This window comes from Drosophila gunungcola, unplaced genomic scaffold (assembly GCF_025200985.1).
Source record: "Drosophila gunungcola strain Sukarami unplaced genomic scaffold, Dgunungcola_SK_2 000001F, whole genome shotgun sequence".
NCBI classification, from domain to species: domain Eukaryota; kingdom Metazoa; phylum Arthropoda; class Insecta; order Diptera; family Drosophilidae; genus Drosophila; species Drosophila gunungcola.
Genome location: NW_026453197.1, coordinates 18,356,712 through 18,383,846, shown reverse-complemented (window position 1 = coordinate 18,383,846; position 27,135 = coordinate 18,356,712). Strand labels below are relative to the sequence as shown.

General features: G+C 36.8%; 1 protein-coding gene and 3 non-coding genes across 10 annotated transcripts; 1 reads left to right on the top strand and 3 right to left on the bottom strand.

Moving 5' to 3' along the window:
* Positions 1 to 186: 186 nt before the first annotated feature.
* On the top strand, positions 187 to 26,735 carry LOC128262591 (apoptosis-resistant E3 ubiquitin protein ligase 1). Of its 7 annotated transcripts, none has more exons than XM_052996935.1 (10): positions 194 to 273; positions 363 to 631; positions 21,437 to 21,879; positions 22,298 to 22,810; positions 23,050 to 23,248; positions 23,305 to 23,441; positions 23,495 to 24,220; positions 24,683 to 25,009; positions 25,421 to 25,683; positions 25,753 to 26,735. In XM_052996935.1, the coding sequence occupies exons 2-10, from the start codon at positions 436 to 438 to the stop codon at positions 25,853 to 25,855; spliced, it is 2,907 nt and encodes a 968-aa protein (XP_052852895.1). In that variant the 5' UTR covers positions 194 to 273; positions 363 to 435; the 3' UTR covers positions 25,856 to 26,735. The 7 variants fall into 7 exon arrangements, with proteins under 7 accessions (XP_052852896.1, XP_052852894.1, XP_052852895.1 ...); XM_052996937.1 differs by lacking the exons at positions 194 to 273; positions 363 to 631 and adding exons at positions 2,218 to 2,306; positions 9,182 to 9,499; XM_052996939.1 differs by lacking the exons at positions 194 to 273; positions 363 to 631 and adding exons at positions 2,223 to 2,306; positions 9,327 to 9,499.
* On the bottom strand, positions 939 to 1,010 carry Trnaq-cug (transfer RNA glutamine (anticodon CUG)). Its single transcript has one exon. It is a non-coding gene; the product is annotated as a tRNA-Gln (tRNA).
* Trnaq-cug (transfer RNA glutamine (anticodon CUG)) lies at positions 1,175 to 1,246 on the bottom strand. The gene has a single exon. It is a non-coding gene; the product is annotated as a tRNA-Gln (tRNA).
* Trnaq-cug (transfer RNA glutamine (anticodon CUG)) lies at positions 3,832 to 3,903 on the bottom strand. The gene has a single exon. It is a non-coding gene; the product is annotated as a tRNA-Gln (tRNA).
* Positions 26,736 to 27,135: the final 400 nt, after the last annotated feature.

Below are 27,135 nucleotides of genomic sequence, written 5' to 3'. Positions count from 1 at the left end.
AACAGTTATATCTCATTATAACTTATTAATTTCATATAAATAAAAGTCAAGTATGAATGTTTTTTGTTGGGTTGTGTTATCTGCTTAGTGGTAGATGTCCCCGCTCAACAGCTGTGTTTAGTTATTTTTGTGAATGGCAAAAGTGTATTTTTTTGTTGGTATCAGAATGACAGTTGCAGCCAACAACGAAGAAGAAGTGCATTTATTTTTTGCTCTCGCTGCATTTTTGCACCACTCTGCGCTTTTTTCCGCATAAATCATATCATATCGAAAGTAATTTAATACCCTTTGGAACAATGCTCACCTTGTTTATCGCGTGTGGCTATGGATAGAGTTTGCTCAGCTATTGTTTTCCTTTGTAGCGCCAAAACAAAAATTTAAGACTGCTGCTAGAAAGAGACGGTTGCGCGCATTTAATCGGGATTTTTTGAGATTATGTTGAAACGCTCGTTAAAGGTCCTAATTGCCGTGGTGTTGAGCTTGATGTTTACCGTTTCGCTGGTAAAGATAGTGCTATTGATTTGGTCCTCGCATCCCAGCGCCCACCACACTGCCCCGCCCCTTCCCTCCGTCGACGAATGGCTGGACTCGGAGAACCTATCATCCTACAAAGAATTGTTTCGCAATAAAGGTAAGTCGGTTTAATTAATTGCATTATTATTCCGAAATCGATAGATTACGCCTTATCGTGGTCTTAATGTCGTTGCCTGTGGCTTTTGTTTATATTTTTAATTTGTTGTATTTGCTGTTGGGGGTCACTTCCCGTCTCTTTCCCTCGGAAACTTTCGGTACATTGTTGACTATTTGAGCTTTGAAAGCTTTCTTAACACACGTGCTGCGATAAAAAACTTGTTATATTTGGGGTGTTAGTCAATTAGCTTATAAAGAAAAAAATCAATTCTAGTTATTTTTAATTAAAAAAAAATAGATCGTAAGTCAGGTTCCACCGAGATTTGAACTCGGATCGCAGGATTCAGAGTCCTGAGTGCTAACCATTACACCATGGAACCTCGCTGATCTTCTGCTTTCCCACAGTTAACTACAAAATAATGGCAAAGATCAGAAGGTCTTACAGAGTTTAAAATTATCATAAATAACAATCTATTGACTAATAATGTATTAGAACAAAAAAAAATAATAAGAAAAAAAAAAAGAACAAAAAAAAATGTCGTCTAGGTTCTACCGAGATTTGAACTCGGATCGCAGGATTCAGAGTCCTGAGTGCTAACCATTACACCATAGAACCTCTATGAAAGCTGGCAGCCAATTGGCAGTTTTCTAATGAATCTACCTAACTCCGCCACCAAAGATCATAGAAGAGAAAGTTGCTTTCAGAAATTCCCATCTATTATAGATGGTTTTGAGTTGTTATTGTTTTTGTTGATTGGCTGGGCGCCAAAAGATAATTAAAAACGATTCTGTTGCTATGGCTAAGAAAAAACCCATGCTTGATAAACATGTCTTTGAACTCGAGGCGTTGGAATTGTTTAACCCTTTGTAACCCAATGTGATATATCAGTCATCAACCTAAAAATTGGTATAGTCGGTAAAGACTTTTTTGTAATTTACCCGAATTTCCAGTTACAATACTTGGTTTGATTAACACTAAATAGTCTACTTGATTTTTTTAACTGTTTTAGGTTTTCCTATCATTTATTTTATGAATATTTTGGAAAGTGGCTTAATTTTATTTTCAACTTGAACAATTATAAGGCATAGAAAATTTGAGATGTGTTAGTAAAAAGTAAATCACAATTAAATCTAGGCCTAGATATAGTTTTAAATGATTTTTGTCTACAAATTAGCATAAGTTAAATGTGAAGCATGTGAACCCTTTACAAATACATTTTTAACGCATACCATTTCGCAACAAGGTAGAGCGATACCAAGATCAAAAAGCCATTAGGGAAAAAAAATGTTGTATTTGAGCATATGGTTAAGACCTTTTCGCACTGGTTGTACCGTAAGCACATGCTGCCGTATCTAATGATAATGTAATTTTAATCAAGCGCGCCAAACAGAAAACAACCTGCTGGATTTGGCGAGGGTGTGGGTTTAAAAAGAGTGTACCAAGATGCAGCAAAAGCTTTTCTTTCCGAATCGGGTCCTCGTAATTTTTCGGCTTCTTTCGCAGGACACGAGGGGTTTCTGTGTCACTCGGTTTTGGTTTTCGGAGTCAGGCTTTCGGTATAAAATCAATCGTAAATGTCCTTAAATGCTCAGTTTTGGTTTTACTTCGAGACGCGCTGGTTTCACATTTCCAACCGCCTGGAAAACCGCCGCGTTTTTTCCCCCGTTTTTCTTTGGTACAACAGCAAAAACAAATAACACAAATACAAAAAAAAAAAAAAACAAAAACCATACAGATAAACCAATAACAAGCCCAATAAATATGGCCGAAAAACGCCAAGAGCTATGATTTCTTGTGCTTACATCGCGTTTAGTTTTTGCCCATATTTTAGCCTCACTTTTCCTTTTTTCCACGCAAAAGTTGTCAAAACAATTCGTGACAACGAGGACAATACTGCCACGAAAAAGAGCCCTAACCTAAATAAGGAAGCACGTGTTTTTTTTATTAGGAACCTCCCCGTAGAATTTACTCCATTGAGACACCCACTCAAAGCTAATGATCCATAGCTAATCTCAGCTAATACGCACTGGGTCCAAAAATGAATGCATGTAGAGACCAAATTTCGCGGCGAACAATTTTCCACATTTTGGCATATTAATTTTTTATTGTTGGCGTGGCCGGGGAAATGAATTTTCCCCCAGGTCGTCCTTACACTTCAGTGCGCAGCTATTTTATAGGTCTCCAACCTCCTCCCGGACTTAACTCCGTTGTGTTTTCGGCTCGTGTGTTCCATTATCCTATCTAAATAAACCGACTTACTCATCTTCACTTTGTTCAATGTGTGTACACAGCGAAATAATTCGCAAATTAAGCATGGCAATTTTGAAAGAAATATTTAAAAAAAAATCATTATTTCCGATGTCATAATTATAATTATGTTAAATTTCATTTTCAGTATTGATACACAATTTTTATGATAAATGCTTACATTTTCTAAAAACTATTTTGTGGTTAATCCGGAAAAACAAAAAAGTTAGAGAGTTATTAGCTTTTTATGACACATTTGAACAAAATTTACAATGCTCATGTCTTCAAAAGCAAAACAAAAATATAATTGTAATAAAGCGGAAATAAAATCATTTTTATTTATCATTTTTTTTAGGCTAAATGTAGCTAAAATTTTATTTTCTTTAAGCGTGACTTTAACTGTCTTTGGAAGTCGTTGTTGTTGCGGTATTCCCCTTTTTTTGGCTCTGACAGATCGGCCCGCTCATAAAGAATTAATTGGCAATTCATTTTGATGACATTCGTTCCCTACCACTGCTCTCCATTTTGCACTTGACCAAGTCCATGTCCAGTCGAATTCTTGATGTCGCACCTACCATTTTCCACAATTTTTTCCCTTCGCAATTTTCCTCTCCTACACACGTGCTTAACCTTTAAATCGCATTTACTTTTGACCTGCATATTAATTAATGAGTTAACAGCACGAGAGAGCAAAAAGGGTCTTGTGCGGTCAATTATGCATAAAGTAGCGTTTGGGGAATGATTGGTATAATGTATGTATGTTTTAATGTTTGTGGGAGAGGTCAGACTAAAGTTGTTCAACCTGTTCTTATATAACGCTAAAGAATATGAGAAAATAAATTGTATAGAATTACCAAAAGAATCAAATACATACCATTTCTTAGTACTACACCTATTTAATTATATAAAAACCCATTCCCAGAAATAAAAAAAAAATAAAAAGGATTCTTCTCAGGTTCCACCGAGATTTGAACTCGGATCGCAGGATTCAGAGTCCTGAGTGCTAACCATTACACCATGGAACCGCGCTGATCAAACCCCGCCAAATCGCTGATTTCCATTTCCGCAGCCAAAAATAGAGCCCACCAAAAAAGAAAGAAGATAGAGCTGATAGAGGCAATAACAAATCAAAAAAATAAAAAATATGAATACAATGTAAAGAAAACATTTGCATATCACCATAAAGACAGAAATGCGAGTCAAACCAAATTGGTTGCCCAATCGAAATGGGAAATAGGAAGGAAAAGAATGGAACGTAGAGAGTCGGAAGCATTTAGTTTGTGCTACAAAAAGAGGAAATAATTGTTTGGTAAACATTGACCAATGTCCGTCAAAGGCAGAGAGAGCAAACAAAGTATTTCCATTTCTTGGTTTGCGGACCGAAAACCTTTTTTTTGCTTTCTGTTTTCGTTTTTGTTCGTTTCAATCCGGCCTGCAAGGAAATTAAAAGGAAATTGCGCTTGTTTTGTCGGGAAAAGTGGGCGTTGGGTGGGTCAAGGGGGGCGTGGAGTGTGCGGCTGGGCAAATTAAAAGGTTTTTATACCCAACTGTGAGCCTGCGGAGACTCGCAAGCAGTTAAAAATGACACAAGTGCCAAGAGACAGAAAACAAAGTGAAGAAAAAATAATAAAAACACAAAAAAAAACACCATGAAAAAAAACAGTTAGGGCACAAAAACAACAACAAGAAACACAACAAAATCCAAATGGCAGACAAAAACAACAAGGCCAACACATGTGCAAATTACAAGGGGCCTTCCTCTTACTCTCACTCACACTCGCTTTCGTTTTATTTTCTCCTCTCCCGCCCTCTATATCCTTCTCGTTCCTCCCTCCCTTTCTCTCTCTTTCACTGGGTGCTGTAACAGTTGCAACTGTTTTTGTTATGTAGGCCAAAGATGTCAGAGCAGAAACCCTCGTCCTGCCTGTCTCCATCCTTCTCGCACACACTCTGCCTACGGTAAAACATCAATATACGTGTTACCGTTTTAGCCAATTTAAAATACAAGGATTTAATTGGCAAAAATACCTATTTGAGGAAAATTCTCAAAAATAAAAAAAACAATTATCCTTATTCCGTATTTTCTGGAGATTTAAAAATATTTTAAAAGGGCAAGCTGCATTTTATTAAGTGTTTTCATTTTAGACACATAGTTTAGAATGCTGAAATTATGGAAAATGTATACAAATTTATTTATCAAATATTTTGTTTTTATTTTATATTTGTAATTGCCCAGAAAATCTCTTCCTTCAATGCCCATTGATATCACTTTCAGGATTTTAAGTTCTTGCTATGGAATTTCGCCCGTACCTATCTATTATATGTCTCCTCAGCGCCGCCAGCGCTCTTCTGCGGTTAGTTATCATTATTGCCATGGCCCTCGACAGCATTTTGTGGTATATCCTTGTTGTAGCTTTTGTTCTTGTCGCATTTGTCAGCCACAATTATAATAATGCAGCAGCCAAGTTTCCCAACATCTCGCTCTGGCTTTAGCCGCCTCCTTCATTGCGAAATTATCATATTGTTGCTAGCTTTTGTTGCGTCCTTGAATGAACAAACAAAGCGTATGGGAAAAAAAAACAAAAAAAACATTTGCGCATTTCAACGCAAAAGATTATTTTCAACTTGCATAACAGCGACGGAAGACAACAAAAAAGTGAGCAAGCCAAAGAAAATGAGAAAGAGTTTAGAACTGAGTTTATGAGGAAATGAAAAAAGATATCTCATTTGTGATACCCTGGAAAAAATATTGTTCAAAGGAAATCGTGCAATAAAACACTAGCGCTATGAGAATTGCAGGTTGATTTATCAAAGAAAGTATATTTTACCATGTACAAATTTCCTAATTAAGATTTGTAATACTTAAAATTAAAATTTTTTTTTTAAACTAAATAAGTGAAATTTAGATTATTGCTATAAAAGGCAATAAAATAAAATACAAGTATAAACAAAAACATAAATTGCAATTTAATAAATTTAAATAAGTCCATATTTATTGCCTACTTTTAGGCACTCAAATTTTAATATTTATGCTAACAAATATATTGGACTCTACTAAATAACTTATTTATATACAATTCCTTAGCAGTTTATAGTTTTGTAGTTTATGGCCCAACATTCGCCGTCATGCAGGGTGGCAAAAACTTTGCCGCAGTCTCTCAATCTCGCCGCATTTCCCCCGTAGCCTTAGTCGTTTTCCATCTGCGACTTTCCCGACCTCAACTCAGTCCTGGCCCCACCAAAAGCCTAGATCCTTTTCCCTCTTCACTGGGCATTAACATAAAGTACGCATTTCGACCCGGTTTTGCACTAAAGAAATTTGTAGTCATAAAAGTTTCAGTATCATGCCTATATTTGGCCCTACTCGTATCTTCGACTTGAGAACTCAAGAACCCCCCGGACTTATGACAAGTTATGGTTAGCATAGGCATAGGCCTGACTTGTCCTTTTTTGTTGCTTGCCTCGTCTATTTTTTATTTTGTTTTTTTTTCTTTGGCCAACTCGTAAAACAACAAAATATGACACGAGCCAACATTTACTTTACACGCAAGAATAGGAAGGGGAAATGGTAAATGAAGGGCAGATTGGTCATGCACTAAGGAAAACTACAAATAATTGAATTTTAATCAATCTCAATTATCTTTTGTTTTTTAAAAGTTTAAGTTAACAATAATTTAGTTGCAAGAACTCAATTTGCAGTAAATCATAAATTTGATTTCTAAAATTTATTATCATGAGGTTTTTATAGTTATTTGTATTATAAACATTTTTAGTAAGATACCAATTTGTTATTATTATTTAATTTGTACCATTTTTAATGCCAATTTTCAAATAAGATCGATTGACAATAAACAATTTTCAAACAGACTTTATAAATTAACTTTTAAGGACTTTAAACTTATGATATATATAGTTTTTGTAGGCTAAATGCACTAAAACCAATATTTTGTGTTGTCAGCTTAGTTTTACTTCTTTTTTAATTTCCAATTTTTTTGTGTGTGCGGGCTTTGATGACCCCAAAGCAAATGAACAGCTCACTTTCATTTCAAATTCCGACGGTAAACACACACGAACGCAGTCAAACAAATGCCAGACACACGGATAAAGTTTTGTCAGCTCGCATTACCAGACATCTCGCACACAGGAGCAGGACCCTCACATACATACACACTCACACACACACACACACACACACAGAAGAAAGTCGCAAACAAAAACAAAAATGGCGCCATCAATGGCCACCTTTCCCCAGCATGATGATGATGAAGATGATTATTATCATCATCATCATCGGAGAATCTGCTTCGGTGGCTGTTACGAAATTATTGGCTTCTGTGGAAAAAAAGGGGAGATGCCGCATAATTTTCGCTCACGTTTTTGCCCCACTGTCAATGTCGAGAGTGCCATCAATAAATATTGGCGCTGTCCAAGCTTGGTCAGAGGTTTTCTCCTATCGGGCTTACGAATCAAGATGGGTGACTTCTTCACATCGATGTGGCAGCCACTGACAGGATTCGATTGCCCAATGGAAAAAGGGAATGGGATTATAGTTCAGATAGCCCAGATAGTTCAAGATTTCAGAAAGGTATATAATAATAAATTAGAGGGATTTATTTATAGGTTGCCTACGCTAAATACATAAAATAAGGCAATTCATTCAAAAACCGATTTTAAACTTTTAAAATTTAAAATGTTTATCTTTTGAAATGCTGTTCTTTCGTTCGATAATACATTTGTTACTTATCTGGAAAGTTTCTCCCAATTCATCTAAGTTCTCGGTTGTCTGTTTTTGTCCTGTCTGCTGCAAACTTGCTTGTTTATTATCCTTGTCAAGATGGCACGCGCAAATCGTTTGTAGTTTTTATTGAGCTGTTCTCAGCAATTTCTCTTTAGAGAGGACCATAGCCTGCTTTCTTCACTTTCTCCTCCTTTTCTCCTCTCACGTCTCACACACTTGAATGTAATTGAGTGTCAGCTGTGTAAATAAACATCGCGCAACTATATATAAAAAGGGGCAAATCGAGAAAAACAGCACACGCAATGTTCTGAGTTAACTTGGGTCTTTTCTAGATATAGATATATATAAATATATATAACACGCAATGTTCTGAGTTAACTTGGGTCTTTTCTAGGTATATATATATATATATATATACTAGATCTGGAATAGTTGTCCTTGTCAGGTCAACAACAAGGAGCTTTTGTGTTCCGATGCACTGAGAAAAATATTGTTACTGTAATCTATTAAAGAACTATCTTTACAATGATTAGATTATCACAACTATAATTTCAGATATATTAATTTTTTAAAAAGTTACTTTTTTGTTAATTAACTGACAATTATTTTGAATCTTTTTTTTCGGTGTCCATTCTTTAGTTGCTCCTTGCACTTTTAAGTTAATGACAGCAATTTGAGGCGAGACAATGGGGTAAATAGGGAGGTATGTGTTTACAGTGTCATCAAACGCTCCTAGTTTTCCCTAGTTTTTCACCCACTTTCCCTCCCCTTTTTCCCAAGGATGCAGATCGATGGTGTTGTTGTTTCGTTGCCACTGTCATTTGGCACTTGCCACTTGAAAATGTGTTTAAAATTAAGACTGCGGGGGGTGAACAAGGAGGATACTTCTCCTCCCAGCTAATGGCGGTCATAAAGGCACTGGATTATAGAAAAGAGGCAGGACGAAATGGGTGGGGATTACTGGGGAGGGAAAATAGAGAGAATAAACTTTCATTTTGATTTAAGCTCTTGGCAAGTTTCATATATTTTCTTGGCAGACAAAGAGCGAAAATTACTGCAAAATTAGAGGAGAAAATAAGGAAAAGAGGAAAACGAAATGGAAATGCTGAAAAACTATTATGGAGCTGGCAATGTGTTTCATTTATTCATTTAATTTAATTAAATAAAATGTTGCCTTAAAGTCTTAAAAAAAATATTAAAAGTATTCTATGTTAAAAATGAATTTGTTATAAAAGGCTGTTAGTTAGTCTAATTCCAAATTCAACAATCAAGTCTACAATTTAAACTTAATTATAAATATAAATATAAGTATAAAAATTTGTTTAATTTGATTGTCTTACGAACCGAAGTGCCGTTGTCTAATTTAGCTTTGCCAACTTTTATTCTGTAGTTTCCTCAAGGCAAGAAGCATTGGGCTATCCATTTCATTTCATTATAAATTTTCCACTTGTTCCTTTTCACACTTTGAGTTTATGTTTTTTTTGTGAATGTTTTTCATTTTTTCAATAAAACTTTAACCAAACTTATACGAAAAAGGTGCTGTATATATATACATATATATAGAGTTTTGTTAGCAAGAACCACGCCCCCCGCCCCGGCAACTGCCATCGGTCGTTAGTAATCCGCTGCTATGCATGAAATATGTCAAAACTTTCCGACCGAAACTTTTTTAATAAATTAAAAATTACAAAATAACACAAAAAATAAAAGAAGGCCTAACAAACAAAAAAAAAACAAGAATTCATGGCAAACATAACTTAGCCATTAAGTTGTGGACGAGCCAGATATATAAGGAAGTGAGATCACAATGTGGTCGCCCGAGTCGGAAATAAATTCCATTGCCATGGCCACCACAATGCGCCATTCGCAGTCGTCGTCATCAGGTGAGTTAAGTGTTTAAAAAAATGGGTTATAAAGTGGGTTATGGAATGGGCTAATTCGCCAGAAGAAACCGCATGTACCGGGTGCGTCAAATTCAAATTCGGGTTCTTTATTTGACTTGGGCTAATGCGGCGTATGCGCAATATGGCGCTCAATCTCAAGTGCTTCCGTTTCCGCTTCCCCAGCTCATACGGTGCACAGAGAACATTGATATTTTTTATATATTTCTTATGAAATTTTATGGTTCAGATAATATTTCTTATTTTAGTGAAAGTCGATTTAAACATTTGAACATAATAAATCTGTTCTTAATACCGATCAAAAGTGTTGAACTCACATCTCTGATGTGACATACAAAAAATTTTGTATATAGAAAAAAAATAGCAGTCCCTTTTAATGATACCTTTAAGGTTGAAAATAAAGATACCTAATGTAATGTTATGGAATATACAAATATAAATTTCACTAAAAGAGTTTTTATTGTTTTAATTTTTAGGGTGAAATTTTAACCCAAAAAAAAATAAAAATAATATTACTAAAAAACTACTGATAATAAATTTGTAAAATAATTTTCACTGTGAACTTTTGCCGTGAATCCCCTGAGTAAAACCTGGGCCAACCTTCGCATTGAGCCTCACACGTGCAATTGGTGTTCGTTTTTCCTATTCCTAATTAAAACGAAAGTCAAGTGCGGTTTGAGCTGGTTTTTTTTCCGTTCGTGGGTTGGTTTTGATATCGCTTGCATGCAAGTGACATAACCCTTAGAAATGGGGATTGTGGGGTCAATCTGTGGAAGGGGTTTAGAACCAACTAAAAGCCAGTCCGAAATGCAAAACGCAAATGGCCAGCAAAGTGCTCTTATGCACGTAATGTGTAAGCTGTTTTCGGGGAGGGGGGCGGCCTAAGTCTGGCCGCATTTATAGACAGGGAAATTGAAATGGCAAAGTGCAAGCCAAATGATGCAACATCTGCAGTGTTTGGCCAAGGAAATTTTGAAATCAATTTGCCGCCTTTTTAGAAATTTAAGTTAAGAAAAATGTGACATTTTGGGAAATAAAAGTCTCAAATGATTAAAAATTAGATTTATTTTATTTATCAAGGATTAAATAAATATACTAAACCAATTCGGCGCCGCTTTAAATTTTTTCTTTATAGTCAACAAAATTAATTACATTTTAAAGAATCAATTTTACTTAAAAGATTATAGCTTTAGCTTACATTGAAATAAAAAAAGTATAGATAAAAACGAATCAGCATTGTGTCAAATGGATAAGTCTTGCAGCCTCATTAATGACAGCTTTTAACTGGATTGTCCACTTAAATTCTGATGGCTGACAACTGATAGGATTAATTAGTGTTTTTTTAATCCCATTTTATCGACTGAAAAGGAATAATTGCATTAATGCAGTTCCACTGTTTCCTTTTCATGCAATTTAGCGATGCCAATAAGTACCATTCCGGCTAAAAAAGCTGAAAATCAATTTTACCCTTTGGTTTTTTTTTGTATAATTCAAGCTTAATGATTACATTTTAGTTTAACTTAAATAAAAATTAAAATTGTAGGCAACGTACATGTTTATTTAAAAATACTTAAAAATCAATAAAATAGTTTTCTCAATTTTTTTTCTTTAAATTTTATCAGCCTATGAATTTTATTAAGTTTTATTATTCCTGTTGTGTTATTTATTGCGTACATTCCAAAGTGAATTTATCACTTTGGCCATTCGGATGTATTCGCAGAAATTCCGTTCACTTTTAAAACTCCTGATGTAAAAACTTGCAATAAGTAAATTATTTCCCGTATAAACCAACGCAGGACCTTCACCCACTGCACACATATATACGCACACACACACACTCACACACACAAACACAACTGCAGGCTTCGCACACACGGGCACATGAATACAAATACAATGTCGAAACTCCAATTGGCAAATACCAAAGTGTTGCAGCTTCGTTCGTGTAAATTTGTTTATGCGAATTTTCATGTTGGCAGTGCGCGAAAAGAGAGAGCGTCGATATGAAGGGGAGAAAAAGAGAGGGGATATCCTACTAATGTATGCATGTGTGCGAGCGTAGGCAAGCAAATATTCCATGTTCAACCTGCGTTTTCAGAATTTCCTTACCCTCGTGCAGGGCTTTTCAATAGTGAGCAGGTGTTTGCTTTCCACAGAGAGAATCTACTCTGGAATATATGAATAATAGCTACCTCGCTTTGCTGTCGGTCTTTATTAGAAGCTTATATTAACATTGAGCTCGGAAATTTAGTGAATGAGAACTGCGGTCTTTCTTAAAAGGTTCTATAATTATTTATAAAATTTCTTCTTTTAATTTCACACAGAAAACAAATTTGGTAGATCAAAACATTAAAATGCTTTATAATGGATATTTCCAATAAATTTGAAACTTAAAATTTAGTAAATAAGGATTATGATGTTTATTAGAGTGTCCAAGAAAAAGTCATTTGAGAAAATAAGTGAAAACCTACTGGAGGTTTTTTTTAAATAATTTCGGTTTGCATAAAGAAATACACAACAAAAAACAATCAATTTAAAATCATAAGGCTTTAATTACAAAAAATTATCTCTATTTTTAGATTAGAGCAAAATGAAAATTATCATTGGTCATTATAAATAAGGTGAAAATCTTTTTGATGAATTCTTCTTTAAATATATTTAAAAAGTAAACAACATTTAATTGCCTTTTTCTCTTTGATATAAGAGTATCAAAAAATCAGAAGGGTTTATTAACAGGAAAATGCAATTATTGATTTGTAATATACCGAACTATTAATATCCATTTCGAGTGGACCGTTATGTCTATCTTTATTGGTTTCTATATAGTTTATTTAATAAATTTAGCTACCCAAGGGTATTTGCATGCCCAACACCTGCAGTTAGAACTTCCGATTGGTGCCCTTTCTCCGCTTTACCCTTTGGGCCATTAATTGCTGGGGCTCCGAGAGAAAGGCTTTCCATTTGCCGGTTGCATTCTGTGCTGATGGCAGTTGGCAAATGTTTTCTGCCATGTTTGCCGCACATGCAGATATATACGTATGCCATATATATACAGGTTACCCAAACCAAACCGGTTCATGTTTGCGGTTTCACCTTCTGAAAACCCACTCTTCACCCACTCTAAGTGCAACATTAATACTTTGGCATTATGGTTTTAACCCAATTTGGCTTCTCTTTACCCAGTTAGATGCAGCCAAAGCAAAATATAATCCGAAAAGAATCGAGGAGCAGGGACGGGTACAAGTTGCAGGCTCATGTCAGTGGATTTCTCACTGCTTTTCAGTGGGCGTGTCGGTGGGTTTCCCCGCCCCCGCCCCCGCTTTTCGTGTGTGTGTGTGTGTGTGTGCATTAAAGTTGCAAATTGGTTTTTGTGGATTTTCACGTATACGGTTACAGGGAAATGCAGTTTTCCGCCTGCCAGCTAGAAACAAAAAGGCTGAGTGCTTAATTAAATTGCCCGAAACACAACGGAAATCAAATAACGAAACTATGAAACTATGTTTATGGCATGTGCGAGCAGCAGCAAATTTTGATTAAGTTCTGGCCTGGTCGAGTTTTAAATTAATGAATATATAATGGAATTTATGCCATCCCTCACTGTTTTCTATATATTTCTCTCTCTTCTGCCGGAAGTAGGTTAAGAGTTTTTTTTTGGTGGGCGTTCGCCTGCAGTTGTTTGCATAACAATTCTGCAAATGCATATATATCGCATAAATTTGCGTTGATGGCCAGAGCTGTAATGACTTTTAATTCTCCAATTGAAATTACATTTGAATTTGCATTTTGTCAGAGAGCGTGTCTGAAATAATGTTTAAACTTGTGATTTAATGCAAAATGTTAAGTTATTACAGTGCATTTTTGATGAGATAAGCACAAAAGCACTAAAACGAAGACTGTTTAGTTAAATTAATTCCATTAAAATAAATAATCTTCATTATTAAACCGCTTTCAAAACTATTTAAAAACATTTATATTTTATTAATTTCCCTCATGTTGAGCTTTTAAAGCCAATTAATTTTTTAAATTTGGCATCTCTTAGTTTATTTTCACAAATAAAATTTTAACTGCCATTAATAATAAAAACATTAAACCAGTATTTATTTAACATGATTTCATAGATTCTCTCTCTTCTATTACTCAATTAAAAATCGATAATTGCACGAATGCAACTGCAATTTATATGTGGAGTCTTTCAAGAATTTATTTCTTTTATCCCTGACAGATTTCTGAGTGTGAATAATGCTCCTGTCTGCTGGGGTTTTTCCTCCTTGCCTCTGCATCTGTGGTTTTCTAATGCAGCCAAAGAACCCGCAGTGCCAAATGTTACCAACATTTTCATGCCACGCCATTCCATTTCGAGTCCCATCGGCAACAGCTGCTGCTGCCAAGGGGCACTCAAATTAAGCGACATTTAATGTCACACCCCCATGATGAAGAGGGGGTGTGGTTAGAGGGGTGGTTTTGGGGGGTGGGAATACACCCGCCTTTCCCCCATGGCTGTGTGGCTTGTGCGGGCTGCCCGCATGCAAAGGATACAAGTTTGCATCCTTGCCGCAAAAATGTAAAGCAGCCAAAAAAAAAAAAAACGAAAGGAGGAGTGACCAAAAAAAAGGGGGAGGAAAGGGGTCAAAGGTGAACGATGAAGTCAGGTGCAACAGCTGCGGTTAGTTTGACGACGGCCGAAGGAAGTTCCAAGTCAGAGGTGCAAGATGAGACCACCTGTCTAGCTTTCATCCTTTTCACTTTTTTAAAGCCACTGAGGAAAAGTTTAAACAAAATCTTTAATATGTGAAACAAATAAAAGTTAACTTAAGTAATAGGGATGCCTAGTTTTGATATGAGAGCCCCAGAAACTTTTTAAAGTCATAAAAAATGTTAGTCAGATAAACTTTTAACTTTTTAACATTATACATAGTACAGCACAATATTTGCTGTTTAGTTTATTTAAATTTTAAAAACTTATAGGTAAAAACGGTGGAACAGAGCTCAATAAAATACTTTAACAAATTAAAGTTAAAAGAAAAAAATATTTATTGTAATTAAGCAAATCGAACTCTTTGCTTCTTAAGATGATACTTAGTTCAGAACAATCTTTGCTTGTTATTAAGTAAAAAAAGAATAGTATATATAGATTGTAAAATATATTTTATATTATATTTAAAGTAAATTGTATAACCAGTTTGTTGCTTAAAGAAATAGTGATAGGAACCAGAAACTTCTTATAGTCAGATAAATACAAATTTCTTCTTAATACTTAAAATCATTTTAAATAAAATAAATAAAATATACTAATGAAAGAATAAAGTCAACATTTTAGATAAAACAAAACAACATAACTCGTTTGCTAAATAAAATATAAAAAAAATAATAGTAAAAGAAAAAAGGTTATATTTTAAATAATTCATTTATTTACTTAAGAATAATTGTCCAAATAGTGTAAATTCTTCTTAAAATAAATAAACAAAAAATAATAGTAAAAAGGGAATTAAAATAAACAACACAACTGGATTCTTGCTTAGGAAAATATAGACTTCTTAAAGTCGAAAAAAACTTAGCCGAAGGCTCTGTAAATGTTGATACTAAAATATTTAAAAGTTTTTCACTGTGCTTCCTTTGTCTGTTCTCCTCCTAATAGTTTTCTTATACTCTCAATGATTTTCTTTGCCTTTGCCTTCTTCTGCCTGCTTATTTCCTGTCGCCTGCCAACGAGGTAGTCATCGTTTGCCTGAGACTCTTGGCTGTGGCATCATTTGCAGGCAATTGCCAAGGCAACACATTTCGCCCCTCATCTCTGCCTTTCCCCTTTTTTCCCCCAAATGCCTGCCGCCCCAAGTGTGAGTGTTTAAAAATTTTATTGCAACGCTCATTTTGTCTGTCCAGTCTTAGGTAAACTGCATCTTGGGGTGGAACGAAAAGGGCAGGCTAGGAAACTATGTGATGATGGCTTCTTTTCCTGCACTTCCGCTGTCGGCGTTCCTGTCACTTTTCCTGCACCTGTCCTCTTATCCTGTCTCCATTGCTGTCTCTCCCCGGAGGCCAAGGCTCTACGAATTGCTGTGTGTGTGTGTGTGTGTGTGTGCTTGTGCCCAAATGTTTTTCCAAATAAATGAAATTGTTCTCTGGCCAGAGAAAGTTGGTCATTGTCTAGATGGGGGGATATAGTTAGAGATTCAGAGCCAGATTTGAGACAGATTTTATGGGGTTTACCCTTGGTGTTTGGACTTCGCCTAAGGGCCGTAGATTTTAGGGATTTGAAAGTTTCCTAAGGACTACAGCTAAATTAAATCATTCTTCTTGGTAAAATAATTTTATTTAACAAATAAATTGTGTTGTTACGGTTTAATAAAAATATATAAGGGTTTGAAATATTTGCTAAAATATTAGCTACAAATTAATAATTCGTATTTTATAAATTTATCAAATTTATCAAACGTTTAATTCTTATATTCTACATTTATTAAATTTGAAATGATTTTCGTTTTGTTATTCCTGCTATGCTTGAAAATACGATTTTTTATAACTAAACATGTGTTAGTCTTATCATTACTGAAACTTTTCCAAAATAATTTGAGTATTAATATTCCCAGGTCAATTACCATATTTTTTAAAAGACTTGTTAAGTAAATGCATAAATATCAGTTTTAGATGAGATAGTTGAAACCATAGGGACACATTTACAACGTATTGCAATTCCTTCGCATTTAGTATTTGGCTGCAGATTTTGCCCAAATTGCGAATTTTATATTGCAAGCAGTCAACGGGGAAGTGAGATGGAAACGAGGAGGTCCTGCGAGAAGGGAGACCATAAATGGGGGTTGTGAGGGGGAGGGGGAAGGAGCACAGATTGCCGTAAGGACACTTGGGAACCAACACGGGGAAACGGAGACAAAGAGAGAAAAAGAGAGAGGGATGTTGTCGTTTGTGTGCCTACATTGCGTATACGTAATTTGCCGAGACTGTTGCCAAAGTGGCATTTGAATTTATGCCGCCACTTGAGGCAAGTGTGGCAGGCCCAGGGTGAGTGCTCCTGCATTCGTATGAGTTTCTCTCTACACTTCTGTATGTGTGTTCTTACTGCCAAAGCAAAGAGTGCGCTTTATTTTAAATTAAATATGCAAATATACCTCGCTCCTGCCACATGTTTTCTTGTTGGGTTGTCTGCTGCAGACAGGCAACATAAATTATTGTAAGCAGATGAAATATTTGTGGATGAATTTGTTGCAGCTGTCGAGTGCAGCCAGCAGATATTGTTCACTCGCCCTGTTTCTCCATTGCTAGTGAAATATTTTCACCAGAGAAACTTTAATCCACAATATTTCTTGTCAAAGGTATTGAATAAAAATATGGAAACAATTAAAAAAATTTTTTTTATACCTTGCCTTTTCGAATCAAATATTTTTTAAGGGAGAAATACCAGTTCTGCACTCAGAGAAATATTAAAGGACACCTTTTCGTCAATTAGCTTAAAACTTTATTTTAAAGAGTAGAGCACATTCTTATAGCATTTATAATTTTTTAAACTACAAAATATTTTTGACAAATAATGATTATATAAGTAATAAGTACATTATCTTATCATTTATTGCTTATATTTTGATATAATATTATTTAAAGTGCATGTACAAGGGTTGAATATAATGGGGCGAGTTCCCAACTCGGGGAACACACACAGGATGTCCTCGCTGGAAGATGAAGCTGGCAATTTTATCATTTTTCACTTTGGTAAACAAACACAAAAGAAGCAAAGGGGGTTAAGGAAAATATTGTGGCTTTTGTTGTGGCAACCTTAATCGCCCCCTTTCCTCTCTTCCACTTCATTTTTCCTGCAAGCCGCATACCGCACCACTCTGCGATCGAATGTCATCCAAATTGTAATTTCTGCAGCCTCCATCGTCAGAGAACAATCGATAAGAAAGGATAAAGCAAAGAGCACAACAATGCAGGGATAACAATGGAGCAAAAGCACAAAAAGAGAGAATATGTGGGGGGTGCGGGAAAAGCGGGCATTTCCAGGAGAAAAGCGGAGGAAAAGCGAGGGCAGACAGTCAAAACCAAACAATAAACAGCGAAATCATTCCATGCATCCCCCTGGAAAAAGCTGGGCATTGTGCAATAACAGCACGTTTCGAAATTGTAAAATCAATTTCAAGAAGAAACAGATAACTGCTGTATAAAAATGTTTATGTGTCCTTTCAATTCCACGTGTTTTATTTATAACCTTTTATCTGAGCTTCTCAATATCTATTGGTTTTTTTTTAGTTTTTTATAGAGATAGATAATTGTTATTAAAAAGTAAGGAAGAAATACTTTCTGTTATATTTTCCTAATACTTTAACTCATATGAAGTACTTATTTATTACCTATTATCTGAGCTCCTCAATATCTGTTAGTTTTTTTATTTAGTTTTTTATAAGACTAGATAGTTGTAATTTTTAATTTTGGCAGAAATCCTTAAAAAAACCTTTAAAATTATAAAATGTTCTGCTACTTTGATTTAAATTAATAATAACACTTTTTTAAAAAGTTTTAGAAAAATCGTCTATTTTTATTCCACTGTACTGTAAGAGTAGGACATTAAAATTTTAGCCCTTAAGCATCCGTTGGCTAATAGGCCAAGTTGGCTCGTTCTGCAAACATTTGCCCAGCACTTTGGCACGGCTTTTCCTTTGCCATCCGATGGCAATGTGCTAATGAGTGAACAAAGGGACCAAGTAAAGGGAAAATTCCCATTATTACTAGCTGAATTCGAAATTTAGCAGGTCTTTTTCGAGTTGTTTGTCAAAATTAACAGAAGGAAAAAGGAATAGTTCCCCGTAAACATATGGGTCAGATGCAATGTCGACCCGAAGATGCCGCTCTCAGACCGGATTTAATCCTTATCCGTAGCTATGTAACTTATAAAGGGTTTCCCCCCGATTATGCAAACGGCTACGACATATCGATGATCGTAAGCCATATCAAAGTGGGGGGAGTAATGAGATCTACGAAAGGCAAGAGTTTTCCCACGGTCGAAGTAAGATTGTGTTTTGGTGAAGCGATGGGTAAGGGATTTTTTCTTGGAATAAATAAACCCTTAGTGTAAAAAAGGGTTTAATTTTGATTACCTTTTAAGCAGTGCGTTAGTTTTTAGTAAAAATCCCAGTCATATATTTGATATGTCATTTTAGTGTACAATCTACAAAATTAATTAGTTGCACAGCCATAAAGTTAATTAATTATAGATAACTACATCAAGTATACGCCTCGTTGTTCGTTTGCCAGAATTAATTGAGAATTTTTAATAAAAATATAAAAATGGCCAAGAATGTTTTGTCACGCCACTGAAACCATCAAGTATACGCCTAGTAGTTCGTCTGACATAAGTAATTGATTTGGTTTATTTATAATTCAATAGTTTTTAAGCTCAACCAAAACATTATGAAAATAAAATTAAAGCTTAGTGCCAAGCTCACTATATTAAATTTCTCGCATCTTTGGAATTATATCCCACTCTAAGCTCCTTTAATTACTTTTATTTTGAAGTCATTAAGTAACTTTTGATAAGGGAATTATCTTCGTCTATATTTTGTCCCTTTTGAGTGCTCGGGGCTTCAGTCACTTAGGGCATTTATTTCACCTGCCTTCCCTCCATCATCTTTTCAGCTTCAACTGTCAAAAGTCGGTCCTCATCAGTCATTGCTGCTTTTGGCCCCCTCGAAGCTTTCACTTGACATTTATCATCATCATCATGCCCATCATCTATATCATCATCCTTGCACGTCGCGTTTTAACCTTCAGAAGGCATTTTCATTTAGCGGGCCCCCTTTCCCCTCAGCTTTGTTTGTCAGCTCGCCACTTTTGTGACTTTTCCAGCTTTTCCCTTTTTATTCACCCTCTCTGCTCTCTTGTTGGTCCTTAATTAAAAACGATTAGTTATTCCTGTTCAGCCATCGGGGCAAAGGTCGTCTACTGCAGCGCCATTAAATATGCAATGGAAATACTTTAATTATACAAATAACTAGGGATTAAGGAAGGGTAAGCAGAGGGCCCTTAGAAAGTAACTTTTCATTGTTGGCACTTTTGACTTTTCAGGCATTTTTCTGCCATCGAATATATACGTAATTCCTATCGCCTTGGCCAAATCAAACGGAAGTTGTTCGTTTCGCGCGAAATATGAACAAGTTGGAAATTCGGGGGCGGAGGGGTTGTGGGCTTGTGGAAATACGAAAGAAATTGGTAACGAAATGAATTCGTTTTCGAATGTCAGGCACGCAAACTTTGCCTACCATCGACCTTCTCCTACACGAAAAATTCTTTTATTTGTACTTTTTTTTGTACAAGGAGCTTTGCTGCCACTCTTGCCCAAAAAACCACAATTGGTCTGGGTTTCGTTTGCACGTTACTAGTTTTGCGGTTCAGTTTGGTCTGGTACGTTTTTTCTGCGGTCCCTGAACGAAAACTAAGTTGGGTATTCGCTTCTGGCTTAGCTGGATTTTGTGGTCCGAAGTGGGAGCCGGGCTTAAGTGATCTGGCATCGCATTTCACCGGGGTTAACTAGACGGCATGTCTGAGTTTTCCAGGGGTTAATTGGAAGCTACCATCCACAGAGATTCTAGCTTAAATCTTGTTAAGGTTTGTATTCAGTTTGCGATAACTTCATAATCATTTTTTTGAATAGTTGGTTTTAAAAGCATGTGCAAATTAAAAAAAAAAACCTGCAACTCCAATTCAATAATAAATAATTATATTCATAAAGAATTTAAATAATTTACTAGCTGGTACCCCAAAAATATAAATATTTAAGCCAGTCACCCGTGTCTCAAAACTTTTATAATAAGAAAGTATATTTGTTTTTGAAGAAAATTGTTATTCTTGACTTCGTTTGCCCTGCAAATTGCAGACAATTTTTTCATGAATATTTTAACTATAATTTCTTATGTCTGCGGGACAGTTGCACTTATTTTTCTTCTTCGAAGTTACTTAGCATATTAAATTCAACCACTGCGTTTCTCGTTCTACTTTATTCTACGCTCCCCAAAGTTTGGCTTCTTTGTCTTTGTCACCCACTTAACTTTATACATGGTGAAAAGTCAAAGCTTACAGCACCAACTAAAAACAGAATGAAAGTTTTTCGCCTCGATGCGATTGGAGGGAAAAGCAGGAACTCAGTAACAACAGGGTTAAACCTTCAAACGAGTCGTTTTTCGCTGGGGGGAGTCCCCTATTTTCGATTTCAACCAGCGATAAGAGACAAACAACTCATTAAATGTCGTTTTCTCTGGCTATTTTCGGTTTGGCATTGGGTTAAGTCATAAAAAATTGAAATGTAATTGATTGGAAGTTTTTTTGGAAGGCAGTACAGAGGAGGACATCACGGCATTGACGTAGTCGCCTGGCCAAATTAGTTGGCCTGTAATTTTAGACACTATCGGAAGTCGTTGAGTCCTTAGTCCCGAGTTCTGTTGACGGATGGAAAGCGCCACCACGTTGATGATGACATCGGCAAACAGATGACATGACGGCAAAGTTACCCAAACTTAAACCATTAAACTCAATTACCAGAAAAGTTGGGCCTATTTAACAGACGCCGCTGGGTTTTTTTCCCCGCTGTTTAACTGTTTTATTATTAACCTTAAGTTATCAAATTTAATTCAGATTGGGTGAATTTAAATTATAAAATGATTCATTAAGATGAAAGCATTTAAATCTTCTATTTTGGACTTAAATGTGCGTCTATTTTTGTAAGGACTTGAAAATAAAGATTTGTGGAATGTAGTTCATTTTGTATACTAATATTTTACTCTCGCTTTAAGGGCTGCTATATTTATTATAAACTTATTACTTTACTGAAGATGTAATGACCTAAATCGTTGACTTATATTTGAGATAAACCTATTTAAAGCCGTAAAAAAATAAAATGAAATTGTTCCTTCTTTCCAGGCATCTCCTCCTTGTCGAGTTGTGGCGATCCGGAGCGTCTGCCGGAACTGCCGCCCCTGGACGAACAGCGTCTGCAGCGGGCCGCTCTGCATCTGCAGCAGAAGTTGATCCTGCGCGAGTGGCTGCGGGACCATCGGCTGCAGCACCACTACCAGCGACTGCTGGCCGTGGAGGTTGCCTCGCTGGAGGACGTCTATTGGCTGGAGGACTCGCGGGCCAGCAAGATCCTTGGCAAGGACTGGCAGCTGTGGTCGGGAGCCCGCCAGAATCTACCCACGTCGAAGGCACAACTGGACGCCCTGAAGGCGCAGCTCTGGTCGACGGTGGTCAAGAGCAGCCAGCACCAGGACGCCTGGACATGGGGTGGCATGCTGGTCGTATCCGTCTCAGTCGCCGGCCTCGTCACCCTGGCTGCCATGACGCAGCCCTCACTGGCCCCAGAGGTAAGAGGATCTTTAGGAAATAAATTGACTCCAAGATTTTTTACAAAATTTAAAAAAAAAAAGGAAACCCACTTCGGCAGAACAAATTGAAATCAAAAATTTTATTTATAATTAATGGAAATATTATACCTTTGTTATACCTTGTGAAGCTCGTACTAATATTCCCAATCGAATTACATTAAAATCTACATCTTTTTAATTTTAGTAAATTTTCAAATTCAAATTCAAATTTGTATATATATTTGTATATTTCTTGTATAACGTTGTAAAACATAAAAAATCTTTTTTACCATAAGTCACCATAAAAAATTTTGTAACTATCTTTAAAACAGCCAGAAGAAACCTCGTTGCTAGTACTATGTTTATTAGTTAAGTTTTCTTAATTATGCAATCATTTTTTTTGCATATCCCTTTCCAGGCCCGTCATTCCCTACTGCAATACGTAACCGGGAAGTATTTGCTGCCCGCCAACTGCAAGGTGCAGTGGGATTGGAAGGATCCCGCCAGCGTGGGCGGCACCATGTGCTTCGTGGTGCGATTCTTCCAGCGGAATGGACAGCCCTATCCCATCTGTGATACGGACCAGTTCTTCGTCGAGGTCACCGAGGGCACCCGCAAGGTGGTCACCATAAGCGAGCTGGGCTCCTCCACCGATCCCAACAACGCCAATATCGCCAAGGTCAAGTTCACGGTGCGAACGGCGGGCCAATACAAGATATCCGTGCTGATCGGGGCCAGTCACATCGCCGGCTCCCCATTCCTGCGATCCTTTCTCCCCGGAGCCATCGATGCCAGGCGATCGCGGTTCATCCGACCAGCCAGCACGGTCATCTGCTGCGCAGGCGCACCCACTTTAATGCACATTGAGCCACGAGATGAGTTCGGCAACTCGTGCCTCTTCGACCAGAACCAATCGGATGAGGCCCTGCAGGTGGGTATCTTAATAAGGAACTTTTAAAAATAAATAATACATCATTTTTGTTCGATACATATATTAAAAGAAATTACAAATTACGGAATTCTACTTCTTATAAAATAGTAAAGTAAAATACACTCAAACCGCATTTGAATTTATAAGTAATCTAAATAAAACAGAAATAAATATGATTTAATTTTACTGTTTAAGGATTCGCTTTCAAGCTCACAAAATTTCTCCCAATATATTTTTAGGGCTACCAAGTGGCAATATATGACTTGCATGGCGTTCCGGTGGAAAAGCTGCAGCACGCGATTGTTTTTGCCTACGACAGGGTCAACTCTCGAGTTTCGGTGACAGCACTTTTCCCAGAGCCAACTTGCCTGAGGGCCGTGATCAGTTACCGGGATCAACAGCTGCCCAATGGCGACTTCGACATCATTGTGTTGAGTAGTAAGTAATGATTGAAATCTAATAAAAAGTATATTCCAATTTGTAAACTCTTTTAGGCAGCGACACCACTTTGGTGCACAAGAACATAGCCTCCAGGAAGCACAACATCTGCTATGAGGCCAAACTGCTGAGCATTTTTGGAGTGTCGAAGAACAAGCCGCGAAAGGTGCTCTGCTATGTGGGACCGAAACAGGTGAGTGGCCAGCACCTCAGCTCTGTGATGTCGAGTGAAATGTGAGGGCTCAGAACTCGCTGATCTTCCAGGTGACCATCAAGGAGATGATCCTGAAGTTTATACCCAAGAGAATCGCCACCTTCCGACTGTGTCCATCGACCAAGTTCCATTTCCTGCCGCAGTTGGTCTCCCAGCTACATGGCCCTGTTTTCATCATCGACGATGGAGCTCAGCCCAAAATCGAGTTGGCCTCGAAGGATCGGAACATCATAGCTGCCACATTTACACACTTTCTGCTTAAGAACATTGGCGGATCGGAGACTTTCAAGGATAAACAGGACTTTTTCTACCACGAGGTGCGCAAATTCCATGCCAGCTACTATCATGAGAAGATGGCTCTGAAGGTTCAGCGTGAGAAGATCCTGGAGAGCAGCATGAAGGCGGCCAAGGGATTCTCGGTGTCCGACTGGTGTGGCAACTTTGAGGTCACCTTCCAGGGCGAACAGGGCATCGACTGGGGCGGACTGAGGCGGGAATGGTTCGAGCTGGTCTGCAGCTCCCTCTTCGATGCCCGCGGCGGCCTCTTCTGCACCTTTCACGACAAGCACCAGGCTCTCGTTCATCCGAATCCCACGCGACCTGCCCATCTCAAGCTGAAGCACTTTGAGTTTGCCGGCAAGATTGTTGGTAAATGCCTCTTCGAGAGCGCTCTGGGCGGAAGCTATCGTCAGCTGGTCAGGGCCAGATTCAGTCGCTCGTTTTTGGCGCAGCTTATTGGGCTAAGAGTACACTATAAGGTAAGTTTCTAATTTGTATTATGATTAAAGAATTAGGGAGAAATGAGTTTATTCGATAATTCTAATTTTTGTGATTTTTGTTCATAAGAAACCGTTTAAAAATTAATAGTACATTTTAGTATTACATTTAAAATATATTCTGTTGAATTTTCACGGAAAAATCTTAATAAAGATGGCAAAGGCAGCAATTACCCTGGAGCATAATTATAGTATTCACAATATATTATTGCATTTAAAGAATATTCTGTTTAATATTCATGGATAAATGTATAAAAACACGGCAATGGAGCAATTACTGTATAGCGTATTATCCTAAATACAAAAATTAAATTTATCATTAAATAAATGCTTTGCCTTTTGAAATAAATTTTTCAATTTTCAAGAACATTTTGTAGGAAAAAACTCGACAATATATATATATTTTCTTTCTTATTAATAACATCACCTGTTTTTTAATTCCAGTACTTCGAGCAAGATGACCCCGACTTGTACTTGTCCAAGATCAAGTACATCCTGGACACCGATTTGGATGCCACGGACACCTTGGAGCTGTACTTCGTGGAGGAGATGTACGACGCCAGCAGTGGGCAGCTGAGCAAGACCATCGAGCTGATTCCTAACGGGGCCAAGACACGAGTGACCAATGCCACCAAAAATCAGTACCTGGACTCTTTGGCCCAGCAACGTTTGTGCAACAGTGTCAAGGATGAGGTCGATAGTTTCCTGAAAGGTCTAAACTCCATTATACCGGATAACCTGCTCAGCATTTTCGATGAAAACGAACTGGAGGTGATTTTATCTCAAAATATATAAGTTAATGTGAAAAATATTTAATATTATTTAAAATAGTTCTTATTCGCCTTAAAAGATTTTTATTTAAGTTACATATGGTTACAAATTAAACTACATTTTAAAATACTAAAATCAATTTTAAATAGAGTCAAAAAAGCAGTTGTTATAAATTTAAAAGTTTTCTTATTTAAAGTATCTAAAAACCGCAACGGATAAGAATCAAAGTTCAATATATTTATTGAATTACCATATTTATTTATACAAAAATGGCACATACTTAATTCTTAACGTTTTATGGTAGGCTACTATTTTAGGCTATTTTAGGTCATGTTTATTATTTATTATTTTTTTTTAATTGTGGTGTTAACTTAATTGTATCCCATTAATTAATTATTTTCCCTGCTACAGCTGCTGATGTGCGGCACCGGGGAGTATTCCATCAGCGACTTCAAGTCGCACCACATCGCCAACGGCAATTCGGCGGAGTTCCGGCGGGTTTTGGCCTGGTTTTGGGCCGGAGTGAGCAACTTTAGCCAGACGGAGATGGCCCGGCTGCTGCAGTTCACCACTGGATGTTCGCAGCTGCCGCCGGGAGGATTTCAGGAGCTGAATCCGCAGTTCCAGATAACGGCGGCCCCGACCTTTGGCAACCTGCCCACGGCGCACACCTGGTGGGTGGAAGTGTTTACCATTTTTTAATCTCACCGTTTACTAAAAAACCGAAACTTTTTCGATTACAGCTTCAACCAGCTGTGTTTGCCGGACTACGAGAGTTACGAGCAGTTCGAAAAGTCGCTGCTTTTGGCCATCAGCGAGGGCAGCGAGGGATTCGGCATGGTCTAGATACTATATACTATAGATACAGGATAGTGGAGGGGGCTGGGATGTATTTCCCCCACTCCCTCGATTTTTGTCTGCTACGCTACTGTGTTCCTTTCTGTGCGCTTTAAATGTCATGCTAGTAAACTAAGTGAACTAGTCCGTAAGCCTGCCTAGTGATAAATCGCAATTAAATTCAGTTCCCAGCTAGATATATTATAAATACGACCCCTTTCGTGGGAGATCCCTTAAGCAATAATAATCACGGATTAGCCGGCGTAGCGAGTGTAGTTATAAAAATCGAGTCAAGATGCAAATTAAAACCGAATATATATCATCATCAAAAGGAATGTGATAATTGTATTATAGACTAATGCAACCTAAGCGTAATGGGAAACTTTTAAACTACCTATATCGGTAAAGCAAAATAAGTAGCCATTAAAAACCCAAAAGAAACCTACTCTAATTAATTGTTAGTTGCGCTGTGTAAGAAAACCCAAAAGAAATCCAAGAGTTTGTAGCATACTATACTAAAAATTAATTGTAAACAACGTTATATTGTCAACAAAACATTCACCAAGAGCAATGTTTATATGCATTTCTTCTAACGAAAAACCAAATATATATGGCCAAATTGTGGCACAACTCGAATACAATCCCAAATCCTTCTCCCTCGCTGTGCTCTCCTTATAAGCAATATGTGGAAGCAAATGTTGAATCGTAGTTTTTAAATGTTGTTAAATCGCAAAGCAAAAATCAAAGATGTCATACAAATTTAAAATTTAGTAAATGTAATGGAATTGTAGTTGTTGAAAGAACTCTAAAGAAGCTTATATACCAATCGGTTGGCGGAGGATTGGCTTAAATGGTTAAAAGTAATTAAAATCTACTGTTTAGAACGGAATTGTTTGTACTTGGCTTTTATTATGGTAAAAAAAAGGGAAATCTGTTTAAAGTAATTAAATAGATAAGTTTGTTTTATAATCTACATTTTTCACCTTAAACTAAAAATGCACTTATATAATTTATATAGTTTATTTTGTTTAGTGTACCTGTTTATATTAATTGGTCTACAAACCGGTGTCATTAGGTGGTTCAAACTCAAATGTAACTAGTTAGGCTTGATTACCAAGCATTATAAATCTTTTATAATATAAATGGTTCACCTTAAACAAAATGCACTTCCCGAACTATGCACTTATGTAATTTCTATATTTTTTTCTTGTTGATAGTTATTGGTCTAGAAAACGGTGTCATTAGAGTGGACCAACTTTCTTTTCAAGGTCCCCGGAGGTCACCTGCAG